Source organism: Herpailurus yagouaroundi, unplaced genomic scaffold (genome assembly GCF_014898765.1).
Source record: "Herpailurus yagouaroundi ecotype Mexico unplaced genomic scaffold, PumYag 192, whole genome shotgun sequence".
In the NCBI taxonomy this organism is placed as follows: domain Eukaryota; kingdom Metazoa; phylum Chordata; class Mammalia; order Carnivora; family Felidae; genus Herpailurus; species Herpailurus yagouaroundi.
The window spans coordinates 26618625-26638429 of record NW_024412423.1 but is presented as its reverse complement, the minus strand read 5'-3'; the positions used below and the strand labels follow the sequence as shown (position 1 = coordinate 26638429).

General features: G+C 45.4%; 1 protein-coding gene across 5 annotated transcripts in view; it reads right to left on the bottom strand.

Annotated features, from left to right (window-relative positions):
- CYSTM1 (cysteine rich transmembrane module containing 1) overlaps window positions 1-19805 on the bottom strand; it is an 82634-nt gene that overhangs the window by 1558 nt on the left and 61271 nt on the right. For 4 of the 5 annotated variants that reach the window (XM_040444667.1, XM_040444666.1, XM_040444669.1 and 1 more), the window contains exon 3: window positions 15718-15902. The exons of the other annotated variant lie outside the window; for it this stretch is intronic. In XM_040444667.1, coding sequence (XP_040300601.1) covers window positions 15790-15902 — 113 coding nt within the window. In that variant the 3' untranslated portion in view covers window positions 15718-15789. Of the gene's footprint in view, window positions 1-15717; window positions 15903-19805 lie in introns of those variants that run through there. 5 annotated transcript variants of the gene reach the window in all.

The window sequence follows — 19805 nt, the reverse complement described above, 5'->3', positions numbered from 1 at the left end:
GGCACAACTTTCAGGTCAGCTGCTTTCATCTGACCTGGCTCAGCAACACAAGCAACACTGTTCTAAGGTCTGGCAGACAACACCCAGCCCCGGGGAAAGCCTAGTGAAAGAGAAGACAGCCCATTTATAAGGTGCATTACCTGATTTAGTCTTAACAGTAGTACCTGACTATAGATAATACCATCATTCTTATTTCACCGGTAAGAAACACAAGGCTTAGAAAAGTTTCTTGTTCAAGCACACATTATCACCTGAGGCAGGCACAGGGTCTGAACCCAAGGCCTCTGGCAAGCCAGGATAAGCACAGGACTGAATGGGCTCGAGGACGGTCTTCACACCAGTCAGAGCCCACCCAACCCATGAAAGGCCTCGGCAGTCCGGACCCGGGGGTCACCTCAGCAGGAAAGTCCTAGGCAACGGCTTTCACCTGCTGTCTGCCTAGATGACCTGACCCAAGTCCCGGGCCTCCCCTGATCCTGCAGTGGGCAGCTTCCGATAGGGAAACAACACAACCAGGTGCAGACACCCTGGAATAATTCCTTACCATTTATTGTCCCTGCTGGAGGGCTGGCTCTGCTGCCTGGGGACAGAAGGACCCTCTCTCCTGCCAGTTTTACAACCAGTCTGCTTAATGCAGTCCTGAGACCCAGCCCAGTTGCCATGTGAGAGGTCCTGCAGCCTCTCTTAAACTACCATTTGTTGAGATCACAATTGTGCTGGGACCTGTGCCAAGGGCCTTCTGTATACAGTACCACTCAGTGTTCACAAACCTGTGATACAGGTATCGGGACACCTGTCTTCCTCACTGCTTTTCCTTGGCCCTGTGCCTACTCCTGTTTTACCACAGAGCTTCATCAGGGAAATAAATGTCCCGGACTTGTTTCCTCTAACACCTTTCTCCTTCAGTTTAGTCAAGTTTGTCCTTGCCAAGCCTTCTTTCATATGACAAGCTTCAAAACCTGGGGCAATACTCACAGTGTTTACAGAGGGAAGAAATCAATCTGGCTACAGGACAGAACACTTCAAACCAAAGGGCTGTGTCAACCTCAGGTGGGGCAGTTGGTGCTGGTGCATACGTTAGAATCCCTGTCAGTTATTCCCTGGATTACCAAGTCTTCCAAAGCCCTTTTGACCTTCTCTTTGCCATTAGCTGATGACAGAACCTCTGACCCCAAACTATTGGAAAAGTAGGGGGAGGAAGAGGGTGTGGAGAGTAGGTCTGGAGGTTGGAGTGGCCCAGGAGAAAGCCCTTGAGGCCTCACAGTTCCTCCTGGCACCCCTCCCCCATGTGGTCCAGGAATGGCATACAACTGTATCTTCCTAGATGCCCTACCTACATGGCGGGTGTGAGGTCCTGCATGTCCAGAGGCTGCCTCCTGCACTGAGCAGCATGGCCCAGTCAGCCCCAGGACCACCCCACCCCACCCAGGGGGCCTTACTGCTCTTCCCCTACTCTGCCCCTCAGTGGACCATCTGCCCGGGAGCTCCTACACTGCCCCAGATGACTGGCCAGCTAGTATGCAGCCCACTCCACCCAACTCCCTGGGTACTTGAAGCCAGGGGACTTGTGTGCACTGAAGCATCACTGACAGTGCTGGTCACCAGGCAGGAGCTGTGTCAAAGACGATTCCAACACAGGTGTTCATACCCCCCTGGCAACTGGCCTCTACTGGCAAGCAGGGTATAAAAAGGGGGCAGCACCATGGTTACACAAGATGTTAAACATTAGAGGAAGCTGGAGGAACAGTACAGAGAAACTGTACCGTCTCTGCAACTCCTGGACCAACTGGAACATTGCCCTTCCAGGCAGTTCAGCAGTCTGCTCAGGTTGGGAGGCAGGTTCTGGTGCCTGTAGGTGCCGCTCAGATTGAGCTGCTTCTTACAGATCATATGCATGCCCTGGGGCCAGCCTGGGGCCAGGGGCTGGGCTCTACCTTTTTCTGATGGATGCAGGCAGGGCCTTACGGACTGGCTTATATTCACCTCAGCCAAAAGGCCAACCCTCCCCACTTGCCTTTGGTATCTCCCTGCCAATGCCACCAAACTCCTACCTCTGCCCTAGCCCTAGTGGTTCCCTTCACCAGCTTCTCTTACTCCCAGATAGCCCTTTGGCAATGACCCTCAATGAGGAGCAGCTACTCAGAGCTTTGCCACCTGAATCCAAGTGCAGAAGTGCTGTGTGCTTGATGGTAGTGAAGGGGGTTGGTGGAATGTGCAGGGAGGGGTGTACATGCACACAGGTGTGACCCCAAGACCCAGAATACGTCAGAAAGGCCTAGGTTAGTCTTGGGTGCAGGGTGTCTTTGGAAGGAGCTGAGTAGCTTCTAGGAAAGTCTCCCACCAACCTTTCTTGACTCGGTGCCCGAAGCAGTTGAAGACAGATGGAAGACACTTGGAAGCATGCCTGCAGCCCCCCATGTCCAACAACCTGCCCACCAAGCCCTGGGGTCTTTTCCAGAGTCACCAGACTCGCCAACCAGCAGTCCCAAGTTTGGGACTACTGTATTGTACAAGCCTCGTGGGGCCATTCACGTGCTACTCAGAAACCTACTTCTGGGCAGCAGTGGGCATGTGGAGTGCCAGGCAGAAGGGCCAGGGCAGAGAAGACCTGCAAGAAATTTGAGCAGAGGCCTTCTCAGCTAAAGGCTCCAGTTCCTCAATCACCCCTGTCCTGGAATCTGAAACCTTCACTTGGCACAGCCCAGACATTTTAAATGATTAATCAAGCGCTTTGAATTGGTGATACAGTCTTATTAGGCCCTCCCTTTTTGTGTGTGCATCTGTAAACAGTCCCAACCTGGGAGAGATCATAAGAAGCAAGCAAAAAGACTGGGGTCTCCCAGAGAGTTCTCATGTCTGGGCCTTTTAACACTCCAGCAACTAGGAGGCTGCCCCCTGGCCTCACAGCCCACATCACTGATGGACACCCAGGACTGCTCCTCAACCACTGAGACTACCATGGCCATTGGAGCCCCCAGGAAGTGCCCTCAGCAGAGATGGTGGCTTTGCCAGAGGCAGGAAGCCTGTAGTCTGTACTCAGCTGCCCTTGCCCAATCCTGAGAATCTAGACCAACAGAAGGCAGCCAGTCTCCCAGGAGGTATCAGATGATGCCAGAAGAGCCCTCCTACTGCTCACACCAAAATCTTTAAGCAATTTAGCAATGAGCAAAAATCTCAAGATAGCCATAGGGATGGATCCTGTTCCTTGTAAGCAGCAGAGAGGAAAGCACACAATTTGCTGAGGACTCATTTCACCTATCCTTGGATGTGCATGTGCAGCAAGATTATTTATTACTTGGCACACAGGGATGCACGGGTGAGAAAAGATGTCTCAAAGGCACTACCACTGTGCCACCTGCTCTCAGAGCCCAGGTACGTATGCTGAGGGGAATGGTGATGGGAGAAGGGTGATTAGAAATGGTGAAGGCAGATGAGGGGGTACAGTTTTCATTGGCGTGTCAAGGTTAAAAGCAGGAAAGGTTGGGAAAATGCCTACTTTCGTCTTCCTCCACAGGCAGGATGTGGGTCTGGTACGGCCAGACCTGGCTTAGGCTCTGCAGTAGCAGCTGTCTTTGCGGGCCTAAGCTCATGACGTCCCCAGGCCTCTCGGCCCACTCTGCTCCTCACGCCTCCTCCTCCTCCTGCGCCTCTAGTTCTGGCAGCCCTGTCTGTGAATTTAAGTCTTCCAGGATACCCACGCCAGGTGCTTTGGTATGGGAGACGACGGCAGCCAGTTCACCCACCCACCCATGTAGCTACTGACTGTCATCCGAGTGCCCATGAAGCCCATCATCCATCATTCTTTAGGCATCGAGTGCCAGGTGTGTATGTGGATTGGTACAACAAGGTGAGAGAGCCTGCTGACCTCCATGAAGGCGGGTGTTTGGAGATCTCAGAAGTGCACTTGCCACCATCCTGTGAAGGAAGCAGTGGCTAGACAAAACCAAGATGGAACCTTCTGAGTGACAAGGGTCTAAGGAGCCCCAGTCCTCCAAGCCCCCAACCCCCTGTGGCTCGGTCACCAGGCCAGCATGCTAGCCCTGTCCACCTCCCTATCAGTCGCATAAACCACAGACCTGATAAAAAAATTTTTTTCCATAAACCACAAAAACAACCACATTTGGACACATTGTGCCCGTCTGACAAGTAGGACTGCAGTGCCACCACCTCCTGTGGCCTTATCCTTGGGCTGGACCTGCTGGGGCCACTGATCCTTGGGGATCAGGTTGGCCAGTTATTTTGTGGCAAAAGAATGCTGAGCTCAAAGAAGGGAAGTAACTTGACTGAGGTCACAGAATGAATGAAAGGCAGGTCATGGCCTCTCCCCCGGCCTTCCTGCCTCCTTTGCGTATCAGTTAGGCTCACTTCAAATCAGATAGGAAGCCTGGCTCCAAGTGACCTGAAATGTGGCTGTGTATGGAGGGGTGAAAGGCCCTTCTTTGGGCCCTGCTCTCCCTCAAAAATCCACGGTCTGTGCTGGGAGAGCAAGATCTAGTCCTTGCCCTGTTCCAGAGTGTGTCCCCAAGATAGTCGAGTCCACTACTTCAGAACGACGTGGTCAGCAGTTGACTGACTAGGAGGCAGAGTGAATTTCAGGGACCTTCTTCACACTTGAGTTTGCATTCCCCAGGCAGGCAGGCAGGCAGCAAGCGGGTGTGCTGGCGCAGAGGGAGGTTCTTCCAGGGGGTGGGCAAGGAGAGATGACTGTTCTCTAAGGACAGTGGCTGTGTACATGGGTTCCAGAGGGCAATGACCAAGTTCCAATCCTGAAGCTGCTGCTGACTGGTTGTGTTCTCTGCGTCCCAGTCTTCTCACTTGCAAAATGAGGGAGGGGGCAGTAGTATCTAAGAGGCTAGGTTTTCTGACAAAAACATAAGCAAATAAAGTGCTTGGCCCAGGGCCTGGCATCAGGCTAAAGGGGGAAGAGGACTTACGTAGGAGCCACAATAAGATGACGTCCTATGGAAGAATTCACCGGAAACCTAGGTTTTCTTATTCTGGGTCTCTGTGCAAGCAGGGGCTCCTCCAACCAATCCACATTCACATTGGGATGTGTGTGTGTGTGTGTGTGTGTGTGTCCCCAAGTCATCACAGGAAGACAAAAGCAGGGACATTGGCAGTCACTGCAAAGCACAGCTGCTCAAAGAAAAGGGGAAATGGCCAGAGAAGAGGCAAGGGGCTGTGTATATGCCCGGGGGCTAGGGAGGCAGAACACTAACACCTCAGCTGTTAAGACCCCTCAGAGACCAGAGAGGGTGCAATATTTGGAAACATTTGAGCATTTGCCTGTTGGATAGGGGGAGTTTGTGGCTGTCATTAAGACAATGGAGACACAAAGGTCCACAGAAGAACAGGATATGAAACAATATGAAATGATGGTCAAGGAGGAAAGGATGTACACATTTAAAAGACCAGGAGTTGGGAAGCCTGAGTTTTTCTTTTTTCTGAAGACAGCCAAGAAACTGGGGAGGGGACTGAAGGTCTCTAATGGGAAGGAGTAAACAGGATGACAACACAAGCAACAGCCGATTCCTTGGCACCTCACTCTTCCACTAAAAGTCTGTACCACTGCCTCAGACCAGGAGAACCATGGGCATGAACAGGGGAAGAGGTCTACAAAGATCAAGTTGTGAATGATGGCTGACCTGCCCAAGCCCTTCAATGTTCTGGTTGTCTTTTCCTAGCCATTCCTATCCACTATTATGTAGACCACACCTCATTTACTGCCAGACTTCAGAAGACACTACTATAATCAATCATAACCCAGGGCTTTTAACTCTGGAATAATCACCACACAGCTAATGAAGGACGAGGCTGCCTTATGTCATTAAAGGTTATATAGCACCTAAGAGCAAGCAATATCCTTTAAAAAAATTTTTTTAAGTTTATTTTGGGAGAGAGCATCCCAAGCAGGCTCCAAGCTGTGAGCACAAGAGTTGGATGTGGGGCTCCATCTATCAAACTGTGTGAGATCATGACCTCAGGTGAAATCAAGAGTCACACACTTAGCTACCCAAGCCACCCCATGCAATCTCATTTAAATACTCATCAGGCCCTGTAACGATCTAAAGATTTAATGCAATTGTAATAATAAAAAAAAAAAATCCCATCACACCTTTTTTAAACTGATTCTAAAATTTGTAGAAAGGCCAAAGAACTAGAATAACTAAAACAATTTTGACCAAGTTGGAGGAGTTAGACTATCTTAAGGTTGAATATCAAGCTACAGTAGTCAAGACAGGGTATTGGCAAAGGGAATGACACAAAGATCAAGGGAACAGGAGAGAGGACAGTAACAGACCCACATAAACATGGCCAGTCAATTTATGACAAATATGGAAAAGCAATTCAATGGAGAAAGGACAGTCTTTTCAAACAAATGATGAAAAAACTAGCATGAAAAACATTTTAAAAAAAATTTTTTTTCAACGTTTATTTATTTTTGGGACAGAGAGAGACAGAGCATGAACGGGGGAGGGGCAGAGAGAGAGGGAGACACAGAATTGGAAACAGGCTCCAGGCTCTGAGCCATCAGCCCAGAGCCTGACGCGGGGCTCGAACTCACGGACCGTGAGATCGTGACCTGGCTGAAGTTGGACACTTAACCGAGTGCGCCACCCAGGCGCCCCTGAAAAACATTTTAAACCTCACATTTTATGTAAGAATCTAAAATGGATCACAGCTCTAAATGTAAAACATAAAACCAAACACTAGAAGAAAACAGAAGACAATCTTCATGACCAGGGATAGGGAGACTTCTCAGACCTGAAAGCCTTTTTCTCTGTGGAAGACACTTGAGGGGATGAAAAGACGAGCCACAGACTGGGGAAAAAATACTTGCAAATACAATCCCACTGAAGACTTGTATTTACTTTATCTAAAGACTCTTGAAAAACACTCCACAGTAATAAAACAGCTCCATTTAGAAGTGGCCAAAGGACTCCAATACTTCACCAAAGAGGATAGAGGGAGGGCATTTAAGTACATGAAAACATCATTAGCCTTTTAACAAATGCAAATTAAAGCCACAATGAAATACCACTATACACCTATGAGAATGGCTTAAAAAAAAAAAAAAAAAACACCATCAAGTACTGGCTAGGATACAGAGCAACTCGAACTGTCAGTTACTGCTGATGGAAATGCAAAATGATACAGCCACTCTGAAAAATAGTAGCTGTTTAAAGTTAAACATACACTTAATCATATGATCCAGAAATTCCACTACTGGTTATTCACCTTTGAGAAAAGAAAACCCGGTCACACAAAAACTGTAGCAGTTTAAAGTTAAACATACACTTAATCATATGATCCAGAAATTCCATTTGTAGGTATTTACCTTAGAGAAATAAAATCTTATGTTCATACAAAAACCTGTACATAAATTTGCAATTACCAAAAAGTGGAAATAACCCAAATGTCCATCAAGAGGTGAATAAAATGGTGTCTCTATACAATGGAATGCTATCCTTAAATCAAGTACCCACCAGAACTTAACAAATATACTAGCAGTTACACACTGATGATTTTATTTGCAAGGCAGTATAGCAGAGGGACATTCCAGGGCAAAACCCACCCAAACTAAATCTCCCTTTGCCAAATATACTGGAAAACCTGGAAAGACCAAAGGCTTTCCAATCTATTCCTCAGGTCCTTGGGATCCCATAAAAAGGCAGGAAGTGCCTCCTTGCCTCAATAGCAATTGCACAGATTCTATTTTCCATACTAGAATTGCTTGTAACGTTTCTTTTGAAAAGATCTGTATTAGATTCCTCAAACTTGGGAGGCAATGAAAAAAAAAAAAGATCTGTATTAGAAAAGAAGGGCCTCCCTGAAGCATGGATGTCATATGCTTGGTTATCTATGTGTAGGACCCTCTGACAAACACCCCAATTTGCTTGAGGAGCAAGGTTTCCTCTGTCAGTAGCTTGACCTGCTTACATGGTGCCTGGCATTTCTAGAACTTGATGTCTTACTGCATGAAATTTTACTGCTTCTAGTGTGGCTGGGGTTCCAAGCCTTCATGCCCCACCTGGTTCTTTGCACCTCTGGACTCCTCTTTTTCAGGCCTACACAAATATCCACCTTCCTCCATACCCAAGGAACCCTGTTCGCTGGTCCTAGCAGTCCTGTCTTTCCCTGTTGGTGTCCTTCAAAGAATAGGAACTAGAGAGAAACCCACTCCACCCCTCAGTGACAATAGTGTGACTAAGTCCAAGTGGGTTTTTGTTTTTGTTTTTTTTTTTGGAGAGAGAACATGCCAGTGGGGGGAAATGGGCAGAGGTGGAGGGGGAGAGAGAGAGAAAGAGATTAAGAATCTCAAGCAGGCTCCACGCTCAGCACAGAGCCTGGCAAGGGGCTCAGTCGCACATCTCTGGGATCATGACTTAAGCCAAATTCAAGAGCTGGACACTCAACTGACTGAGCCACCACAGGTACCCTCGACATCCGTGAATTCTTACCTTACTGGACCTTCCAGCAACATTTGATGGTAACTCATCACTTCCTTTCTCTTAATACACATTCTTCTCTACTTCAAGGACACCCCATTCTCCTGGTTTTCCATATCTGACTCCTTTGTAGGTTTCAACACCTATAGGTCCAAGCTAGTTTTCCTTAAAGCTCAGTGCTCCACTGCCACCTCTTTTCCCTACCCACCTTGATCTCATTCACGCCCACAGCTCCTATTACCACCAACATGCCAGTGCTTTCCATGGCGCTATATCCAGCCCAACCTCTCCTCTAAGGTCCAGGGGTATGCAGCTGCTTACCTGACATCTCCACTGGAATGTCTCATTGACGTCTTGACACCTCCATCTAACCCAACATGTTCAGAGCCCAACATGGTTTTCTTCCTCCCAATTAGAGTACCTTTCTTTTGTTCCCAACATCCACAAACCCTAGGCATCCAGTTCCTCAGAAGCTTAGGAGTCATCCCTGACTGTGCCTTTCTCCTTCAATCCCCATATCCAATCCACCACCACCTCCTCTTGATTTTACTTCCAAATATCTCAGATGCATTCATGCGAACCTATGCCCTGTCCAAATCATTCTATATATGGAAGCCAAAGGGATCTCTTAAAAATGCCAGTATGGTCATGTCATCCCTTTAACACCCTTCAGTGGCTTCCCACCTCTCACAGAACAAAAACTAAAATGTTTAACTGGGATTAGGAGCCCCTTGTCTTGCTCTTGCCCGTTTCTCATCTGTCCCCAACATCCCATTGTTTTCTGCCATGATGATTTCCTCTTCTGATTTCTCAAAATGAGTCATGTTCTCTCCTGCCACTGGGCCTCTGCACCTGCTCTTTGTACAATCATTTTGCCTATTAACACCTATTTGTCTTTCAGATCTCTCCCAGACTATTCAAGAAGCACTCCCCCCCCGCCCCCCCCCCCCCCCGCTTTATGTTTTCATGGCAGTATGTATCTTCTCTTTGTAGGAAAGAAGAATATTAAGTATTACCTGGGGGATTATTTAATGTCTGGTTCCTTTCCTAGAATGGAAAGAAGCTCCATGATGGCAGGGAGGGGGGTCTCTTCTGTGTGGTCAATTACCTAACACAATGGAAATGGTCAGCATTTAGTGAATGAATGAATGAATGTTGCTCCTTGTAGACTGGTGGTGGTTCCCCAGGAGTATGCATGGTGTGTATTGAAGAACTCCTCCCACAGTTTAAAGTGTCCCAAACAGGGTGGGGGGTGTCTGGCTGGCTCAGTTGGTAGAGCATGTGACTAATGACCTTGAGGTTGAGTTTGAGCCACAAGTTGGGCATAGAGATTATTTAAGAAAAAAATAAAATTTAAAAATAAAAATAAAGTGGGTTGTGGGAGGAGGGATGGGCTAAATGGGTAAGGAGCATTAAGGAATCTACTCCTGAAATCATTGTGGCACTATATGCTAACTTGGATGTAAATTAAAAACTTAAATTAAAATTAAAAAAAAAGAAAAGAAAGTGCCCCAAGGCAATGCTGTGATAAAACTGGGTTAGAATCTTCTCATCTATGACCCTACTGGAGTGTAGAAATTATTTTCACCAGAAATGTAATATTTTCTTAAAAAGAATCCATCCACAATCCAAAAAATCTATTAAAACTAATGTACCTCAGAAAAAATCCAATTTTAAAAGCCAACATAAGGCTATGCAAAAGCTATGTGATGAAAATTATACGATTTTACTGGAGGACATAAAAACAACTAAAGGGAGAGATACCATGTTTATGATAGGAAGTTAGTACTATAAATATGTCAACTCTTCTCCCAATTATTCTGTAACTTACATACTCTTCCAATTAAAGCCAAACATGTTGCTTTTCTAGAGAAATTGACACATTCATCCTAGAATCCAGATTAAAGAGTAAAAGCCCACGAATAGCCAAGCAAATTCTGAAGAGGAAAAAGGGGTATATGTACATATGTGCTAAGGGTAGGAAAGATGCTTATTGGACCAAACCATTCTGATTCTAGCTTGTTCGTATAGGGGAACTTAGTATATGACCAATCTTATTTCAGATCAATGGGGAAAGGATGACCTAATGATGTTGGAACTAAAAGAAGAAAACCAGAACTCTAACCAACACCATGATCAAAACTAAAATTAAGTCAACTAAAGACTATGTGAAAAAAAATTAGAAGGTAACATGCTTGTCTTTGTGATCTTGGAATAGAAAACGGTATTTCAAAGACCCAACACAAAGCATAAGGGAAAGATTGATAAACATGACATTTAAAAACTTTCATACTAGAGGGGCACCTGGGTGGCTCAGTCAGTTGAGCATCCAACTTTTTCTTGCAGTCTGTGAGTTCTAGCCCTGCGTTGGACTCTGTGCTGACAGCTCGGAGCCTGGAGCCTGTTTCAGATTCTGTGTCTGTCTCTCTTTCTGCCCCTCCCCCCACTCATACTCTGTCTCTCTCTCTCTCTCTCTCTCTCAAAACTAAGCAAACATTAAAATTTCTCTTAAACTTTCATACTAGAAAAGTACACTATAAAAAAGACTAAGGTAGGTAGGGAGAAGATATTGGCAAGCCCGTCAAAGTGACAAATATTACTGTGTGGAATATTTATAGAGATTCCCTATAAACCAATAAGACAAACCAATAGGAAAAAAAAATCACAGGATCTGTAAATCACCAAAAATTTTTATTTTTATGTTAAGGTCACTAGTAATCAGGTAAGGTAAATTAAAATAGTAAAATACTGAATAAAATACCTAGGAATAAACCTAAGCAAGGTAGTGAAAGACCTATACTCTGAAAACTAATAAACACTGATGAAAGAAACTGAAGACAACACAAAGAGATATTCCATGTTCATGCAATAGAAAAATTACTTTTGTTAAAATGTCCATGCTATCCAGGGGTGCCTGGCTGGCTCAGTCAGTGGAGTGTGCAACTCCTGATCTCAGGGTTGTAGGTTTGGGCTCCATGTTGGGTATAGAGATTACTTAAATCTTTTTAAAAAAGCCTTTATCATCCAAAGCAATGTACAGATCCAATGCTGTCCCTATCAAAATACCAGCAACATTTTTCACATAACTACAATAATACTAAAATTTGTATGGAACCACAGAGATCTCAAATAGCCAGAGCAGCCTGGAGAAAGAACAGAGCTGGACATAAAATCCTAGATTTCAAGATCTACTACACAAAGCTATATAGTAAAATAAATGATATAGTACTGACACAAAAACAGACACAGAGATCAATGGAACAGAATAGAGAGCTCAGATATAAACCCACACGTATATGGTCAATTAATTTACAACAAAGGAGGCAAGAATATACAATGAAAAAAAGACATTCTCCTCAGCGAATGGTGCTGAGAAAACTGGACAGCAACATGCAGAAGAATGAAACTGACGAGTCCTTACACCATAAACAAAAATGAACTCAAAACAGATTAAAGACCTCAATGTGAGACATGAAATCATAAAACTACAAGAAAACACAGGCAGTAATCTCTTTGACAGTGGCCTTAGCAACATTTTTTTTGGTATGCCTCCTGAGGCAAGGGAAGAAACAAAAGCAAAATTAAAGTACTGGGACCACACCAAAAAAACCACCTTTTGCACAGTGAAGGAAACCATCAACAAACCATTCTATTTTCCATACCAGAGTTGCATGTAAAGTTTATTTTGAAAAGATTTGTATTAGAAAAGAAGGGCCTCCCTGAAGCATGGATATCATATGCTTGGTTATCTATGTGTCGGGCCCTCTGACAGACACCCCAGGCAAGGACGTGGAGAAAGAGGACTTATTTTGCGCTGCTGGTGGGAATACAAACTGGGTGCAGCCACTTTGTAAAACAGTATGGAGCTTCCTGAAAAAATTAAAAATAGAACTTCGCTACGACCCAGCAATTTGCACTACTAGGTATTTATCCAAGGGATACAGGTATACTGTTTTGAAGGGACACATGCACCCCAATGTTTATAGCAGCACTATCAGCAATAGCCCAAGTATGGAAGGAGCCCAAATGTCCATCAATGGATAAATGGATAATGAAGATGTGGGGTGTGTGTGTGTGTGTGTGTGTGTATATTTATAATGGAGTTATGAATATGTGGTATATATATACAGTGGAGTTATTACTCAGCAACCAAAAAGAATGAAATCTTGCCATTTGCAACTACGTGGATGGAACTGGAGGGTATTATGCTAAGCAAAATTAGAGAAAGACAAATATATGACTTCACTCATATGAGGACTTTAAGAGACAAAACAGATGAACAAGCAAAAATAAAAACGGGGGACAAAATATGAGAGACTCTTAAATATGGAGAAGAAACGAGGGTTACTGGAGGGGTTGTGGGAGAGGGGATGGGCTAAATGGGTAAGAGGCATTAAGGAATCTACTCCTGAGATCATTGTTGCACTATATGCTAATAAATAAATTTAAAAAAAAGGGCAGACATTTTCCTAAATAGACATTTCCTGAATAGACATTTTCCTAAAGACATACAGACACATGAAAAAATGCTCAACATCACTAATCATCAGAAAAATGAAAAACCCACAATGACAAAGCACCTTACACCTGTAAGAATAGCTAGAATCAAAAAGGCAAAAAATGACAAATGCTGGTGAGGAGGTGGAAAGAATGGAATCCTTGTGCCTTGCTGGTAGAAGGTAAATTGATGCGGCCACTGTGAAAAACAGTATGGAGGTTCCTCAAAAAGACTTAAAAAAGGGGCGCCTGGGTGACTCAATTAAGCATATGATTCTGGATTTAGGCCCAGGTCATGGTATCACAGTTTCATGGGTTCGAGATCTGCCATCAGGCTTTGCACTGACAGCGCAAAGCTGGGCTGCTTGGGATTCTCTCTGCCCCTACCCTGCTCACATTCTGTCTCTCTAAAAATGGATAAACTTAAAAGCAATTTCTTTAAAAAAGAATTATAGTATGATCCAGTTACCACTGGGTATTTACCCAAAGAAACCAAAAACTAATTTGAAGAGATAACATGCACCCCTATGTTTACTGCAACATAATTTATAATAGCCAAGATGGAAGCAGTCCCAACTGTCCATCAATAGATGAGTGGATAAAGAAGATATAGGATGGATATTTTATATATATCCCTATATACACACATATATTTGTATGTACGTGTGTGTGTGTGTGTGTGTGTGTGTGTGTGTGTGTGTGTATACATTTAGCCACAAAAAAAAAAAGGATGAGATCTAGTCATTTGCAACAACATGGATGGACCTAGAGGGTACTCTGCTAAGTGAAATAAGTCAGATGGAGATAGATGATACCATATGACTTCACTTATATGTGGAGTCTAAAACACAAAACATAAATTAAGAACAAATCCATAAATACAGGGTAACAAACTGCTGCCAGAGTGCGTGAGGAAATGAGGGATGGGCAAATGGGTGAAGGGTTGTGGGAGATACAGGCTTCTAATTATGAAATAAGTTACGGGATGAAAGGCACAGCAGAGAAAATATGGTCAGTGGCATTGTAACACTGTTGTATGGGGACAGATGGTAGCTACACTTGTGGTGAGCAAAACGTAATGTATATACTTCTAAAATCACTACTGTACACCTGAGACTGCGTTTTAACTATATTTCAGTTTTTAAAAAACTATATGGTATTAACATATAAATTAGACACAGAGATTAGTGGGGCAGAATAGAGAACCTAGAAAAACTCACGCTTATATGGTCAATTAATTTATGACAAAGGAGGCAAGAATACACAATGGAGAAAAGACATTCTCTTTGATAAATGGTGCTGGGAACATTGGACAGCTACATGCAGAAGAATGAAACTGATCACTTTCTTATACCATACACAAGAATAAACTCAAAATGGATTAAAAACCTAAAGCCATAAACTACAAGAAAACACAGGCAGTAATCTTTGGCATCAGCCTTAACAACATTTTTCTGGATATTTCTCCTGAGGCAAGAGAAACAAAAGCAAAATTAAACTACTGGGATCACATTAAAAGAAAATGCTTTTGCACAGCAAAGGAAATCATCAACCAAATGGCAAAGCGGCCTACTGAATGGGAGAAGATATTCGCAAGTGACATATCCCAAAAGGGGTTAACACCAAAAAGCTACAAAGAACCCATACAACTCAACACCCAAAAAATAATTAACTCTATTAAAAATGGGCAGAGGACCTAAATAGACATTTGTCTAAAGAAGATGTACAGATGGCCAATGGACAGATAAGAAGATGCTCAACATCACTAATTATCAGGCAAATACAAATGAAAACCACAATGACGTATCACTTTATACCTGTCAATATGGTGATCATCCCCCAAAACAAGAAACAACAAGCACTGGCAAAGATGTGAAGAAAACGGAACCCTTGGGGTTCTTGGCTGGCTCAGTGGAGTTGAGAGACTCTTGATCTCAGGGCTGTGAGTTTGAGCTCCACAATGGGTGTGGAGAATGCTTAAAAATCTTTAAAACAAAGAAAATGCAACTCTTGTGCATTGCTGGTGGAAATGCAAACTGGTGCAGCCACTGTGAAAAACAGTATGGAGGTCTTTAAAAAATTAACAATAGAATTACCATATGACACAGTACTTCTCCCACTGGGTACTTACCCAAAGAAAACAAAAACACTAATTGAACTATGTTTATTGTGGCATTATTTGCGGTAACCAAGACATGGGAGCAGCCCAAGTGCCCATCTGTAGATGAATGGATAAAGATGATGTGGCACATGTAAAAACACCCCCCCCCCCCCCCAGAGACACATGTACTCACGTACACACACACAGTGGAGCATTACTGAGCCATGAAAAAGAACAAGGTCTTGTTATTTGTGACAACATGGATGGACTCAGTATTACGATAAGTGAAATAAGTCAGATAAAGACAAATACCAGATGATTTCAACTTGCATGTAGAATTAAATAAACAGTCTTAGAGAAGCTCTGGTTGCAGGAGGGGAGGTGGGTGGGGAGGATGGGTGAAAGAGATAAAGGGATTAAGAGGTACAAACTTCCAGTTATAAGTGAGTGGCAGAGATGAAAAATACAGCATAGGGAATACAGTCAGTGACAGCATATTAATGTTATACAGTGACATCTGGTGACTGTACTTATTGTGAGCACTGCACAGTGAATAGAACTACTGAGTCACTATGTTAAAAAGACAGTAAGATGCCACTTCACACCTGTCATAGGTGCTAAAATTTAAGACTGTAGGTTAGGTACTTTTAAAAGAAAGAAAAAATGGAAGTGGTGCAGCACTAATTGTTTATTCCAGTAACAAGGCAGTGGGCCTGGAGGGAGCACTTGGGTCCCAACTGCTCAATTCAAGTTGTCCAGGAGGCAGCAGCAGCACAGAGCAGTCCAACACGCGGCCAGGGCTGCCTGACACCCGGTGTCCACGTCCATCTTCCTTTCCCGTTCCACCACGTACACTGGGGGCAAGGCAGGGGCAGGGGAGAGAAAGACCTAGTCAGAGGGGACTGCGAGTAGCAGCGTCCTATGCAGGTAGTATTTAGCACAAGCCACGGAGACTCCCACCCTCTCCAGAGGGTCAGAGCCATGCCTGTCTGCTTCCCTGCTCCATCTCTGCTCCAGTGTCTGGCACACGTCAGGCATTCATTAAACGTTTCTTAAACATGTGAATGAAGGGGACGGCTCAGCAGCTGTCAGACCACTGTGTCCTGACGCCTCCCCTGCCCCAAGCTGACAATGAAACCCAACCCGGCACCTAACTTGAGGCTTGTCCAAAGTGGTCCAGTTTGCAGTGAGCCCTGTTCTCAGCCTGGTGTGGCAGGCACTGGCTGAAAGCTTTATGCATTATCTCATTTAATCCTCACAACGGCTCCAGCATCGTTTCTAATTCTGTGTCACCAGCATCATTTCTAATTCTCAAACACTCAGCAAGTGTGAACTGGCAGAACCTATTTTATTTTTTAAAAAAATTTTTTAACGTTTATTTATTTTTGAGACAGAGAGAGACAGAGCATGAACGGGGGAGGGTCAGAGAAAGAGGGAGACACAGAATCTAAAACAGGCTCCAGACTCTGAGCTGTCAGCACAGAGCCTGTTGCGGGGCTCGAACTCACGGACCGCGAGATCATGACCTGAGCTGAAGTCGGCCACTTAACGGACTGAGCCACCCAGGTGCCCCTGAGCCACCCAGGCACCCCGGCAGAACCCCTTTTAAAGAGATAGGGGGCAGTGCATATAGTTCTGACTCATAAAATCCACACTGAGGGTTTTTCCTACAGAAATAATTGTCCCAATGTTCAGATATGGGTATAGTGTGTCTGCTATATCAAAACCCCAAATTAACAATGACCTTGGTATCAATGGGACACTGATTAGCTAAATCAACACATACTGTAAGACAGAAAACTAACCAGTCTTTAAAAAGAACTAGGTAGGGGTGCCTGGGTGGCTCAATCAGTTGAGCGTCCAACTTCCCCTCAGGTCATGATTTCACAGCTCTTGAGTTCAAGACCCGCGTCGGGCTCAGTGTTGACAGCTCAGAGTCTGGAGCCTGCTTCGGATTCTGTCTCCTCTCTCTGCCTCTCCCCCACTCCCACTGTGTCTCTTAAAAATGAGTAAACATTAAAAAAAAAAATTAAAAAGAACTAGGTAGTTCTTCCATGTTGCCAACAAATTAAGCAAGGTACATGGCATGCCTTATTTGATCTGTACGAAGAAAAGGATGCACACATATACACAAATAAGTTTCCAAAAGGATACAAGAAACTTAAAGGTCAGGATGTGGCAAGGGGTAGAGGATTTTACATCTGCATTTTACATTTTCTTTAATCCAGGAAAGTGAATCTTTGATTCCAAAGCCACACTCAAAGCTTGCTTCTTCTGGACTGTCACTGCCGAGTCCTACTGGCAGGAGGGAGGACCTGTCCATTTTCAGCACACCTTGGACCCCTACTAGCCTCTACCACAAGTGTCTGGGGGCAATGGGTATTGACCACTCCCTGGCTCCCTGGTGGCACCCACCCTAGTCCCAGACTGTCTTCCCCGTGTCACTGTTACTTAGTGCCACCCTCACCCCAACCCTGGCCAAACTCCACCTAACGTGTACTCCCAGTTATTTTTGCTCCTCTCATAACCCCACTTTGCTCCTGTGACCCATAGCCCTCCCTATCAGTGATGTCTTCAGTGCAATTCTGACTCCTCTCAGGCCTTGCTGGCTCTCTAGGGCAAACCCAGTGAGCAGCATATTCAAATCACTGCTCCCCACTCCCTCCAAGGAGCTCGGAGACCAGAGAGCACCCCCGAAACTGGTACAGTTCCTAAGGCTGAGCCCCGTGCATCAGAAACAGGCCACTGCCAAGGTTCCTCCCTCTCCACCATCACCAGCTGGTGGCATTTCAGAAATCACCAAACCCCAGCCTCTTCTGTTCCTCCATGTTGAGTTTGGGTTTAGGTTTGGGCAGGTGTCAGGAGCCCACCTGAGCCCAGGCCTAGAGAAAGAGGGCACCAAGGGAGAAGGGACAGCCAGTCCCTATGTACACTCCAGAAGATTCCATGATCTTCCAAGGGGCGTCTTCAGGTCCCTTGACAAGCCCCACGGCTCCGCTCTTTGCTCACTCCTGGAGGTGAACATCATGCTCTTTCTCTTCTGGCTTCCTCAGCAGAGCCCCTCCACCCACCACACCCCTGTCTGTCACACCTCAGCAGTATACCTGTCAGAAACTTCAGTGCCTACCCATCTGACCCTGAAAATAGTGCCCACCTCACCCCTTGGCCCTCTTTTGACACTGGCAACAAGGTCACTGGGCTCGTTCATCTTCCCTTTCCTGGAAACATCCCCTCCACTCTTCTGCTCTGCCTTTGGGGCCTTATAACACCCCAGATTGTTGGGACATGGGATGGACGCCACCTCAGCCAAGGTACCAGTCCACTGCTCCTAGATTCCACCCTCATCATTCCTGTCTTTGTCATCAGACTGAAGTCTGTAGAGCCCTGCGTATTCCCACGTGAAGAACACACTGTGGTCCCATTTTACAGAGGAGGGAACTGCTCAAGAGAAGTCTACGTGGTCTGTCCAAAATCAGCTAGAAGGTAGCATTCACATGTCTATTTCCTGACTCTCCTCTCACGCAGCACACACCCACTGTTCTGCACGTACCTGCCTAGCATGTCACTCCTTTGCTCAAGGAGCAAGGTTCCTCCTTCCTATAGCACTTTCTCCTTGGCTATCTGGACTGTTCACAGTCAGACTGCATGGACCCCAGGGGTATGTATCTGCCCTTGTTCAGCAGCCCTGCTACCTAGCCTGTTGAGGGCCTCAGGTGCCTTGCCTTGCTTCTGCAGACTCAACTGGCCTCACGTATCACAGCCCCTTTCAGGAGACCTTTGAATACTGTGTGAGAGGTGGGGCCAGTGCTTCCTCTCTGACTGTGGGGAAGCCACCTCTAGGCACATGCACAGTGTAAAGGGTAGTACTTGAATGACTGATAATCCAAAGAAAATTCTACGTGGTGTTAATTCTACGTGGTGAATTTCCTCTGGGCTTCAAGCACCAAGGCCTGTATTTGGGTGGGTGCAGAACTGTGGTCCCTGGAAAGCTGGGACAGGACAGCTCTGCGGTGAGGAGGCAGGAGCCCACTTAAGGTTGTACACACAGAGCAGAGAGAGGTGCCCTGAACCTCCTGCAACACTCACTGCCGCGGTGGGCAAGCACTACCACCTGTCCCGTGGACAGACTGCCCAGCACAGACCAGGCCATGCAGGAGCTCGATGCCCCACCCTCCAACACCCAAAACACAGCCTACAGAGGGCACTAGCTGTGTTCTCAGAAAAGTTCTGTCCCTGTCTCCCCAGCCTCCTCTCTCACAGCTGGCCTCAGCTGTTCCAACATCTCTTCCCAGGAACCTGAACCTGAGGTTCAGCAAAAGAGTGAGAGAGATTGAGAGTGAGAGTGAGTATGTGTATAAGGCAGCAGGGTTCTCAGATTCCAGACATGGGAAGTTCAGAGAGTAGCAGAGAAGGAACCCTTCCCACCTGACACTGTCTCTCCAATTCTGGTCACAATTCCCAAAGACACCCTGTTCCAATTTAGTATTAGGCACCACAATTAGGATTTTAGAACAAAGATTTTCATATGACGTTATCCAATTGGATTTAAACTAGGCTCATCTACACATTGGCCACATAACCTTGGGCAGGTGACCGCTTCTCTTAGCCTCAGTTTCCTCTGCTGTAAAATAGGACTACACTGATAATCTACACCCCACCGATTGTTGAGAAAATCAGGAGACCAGGCACATTATAAAATACTTAGCACAGTGCCTACCACATTGTAAAGCTTTCGATCAATGTTCCCTGATATTATC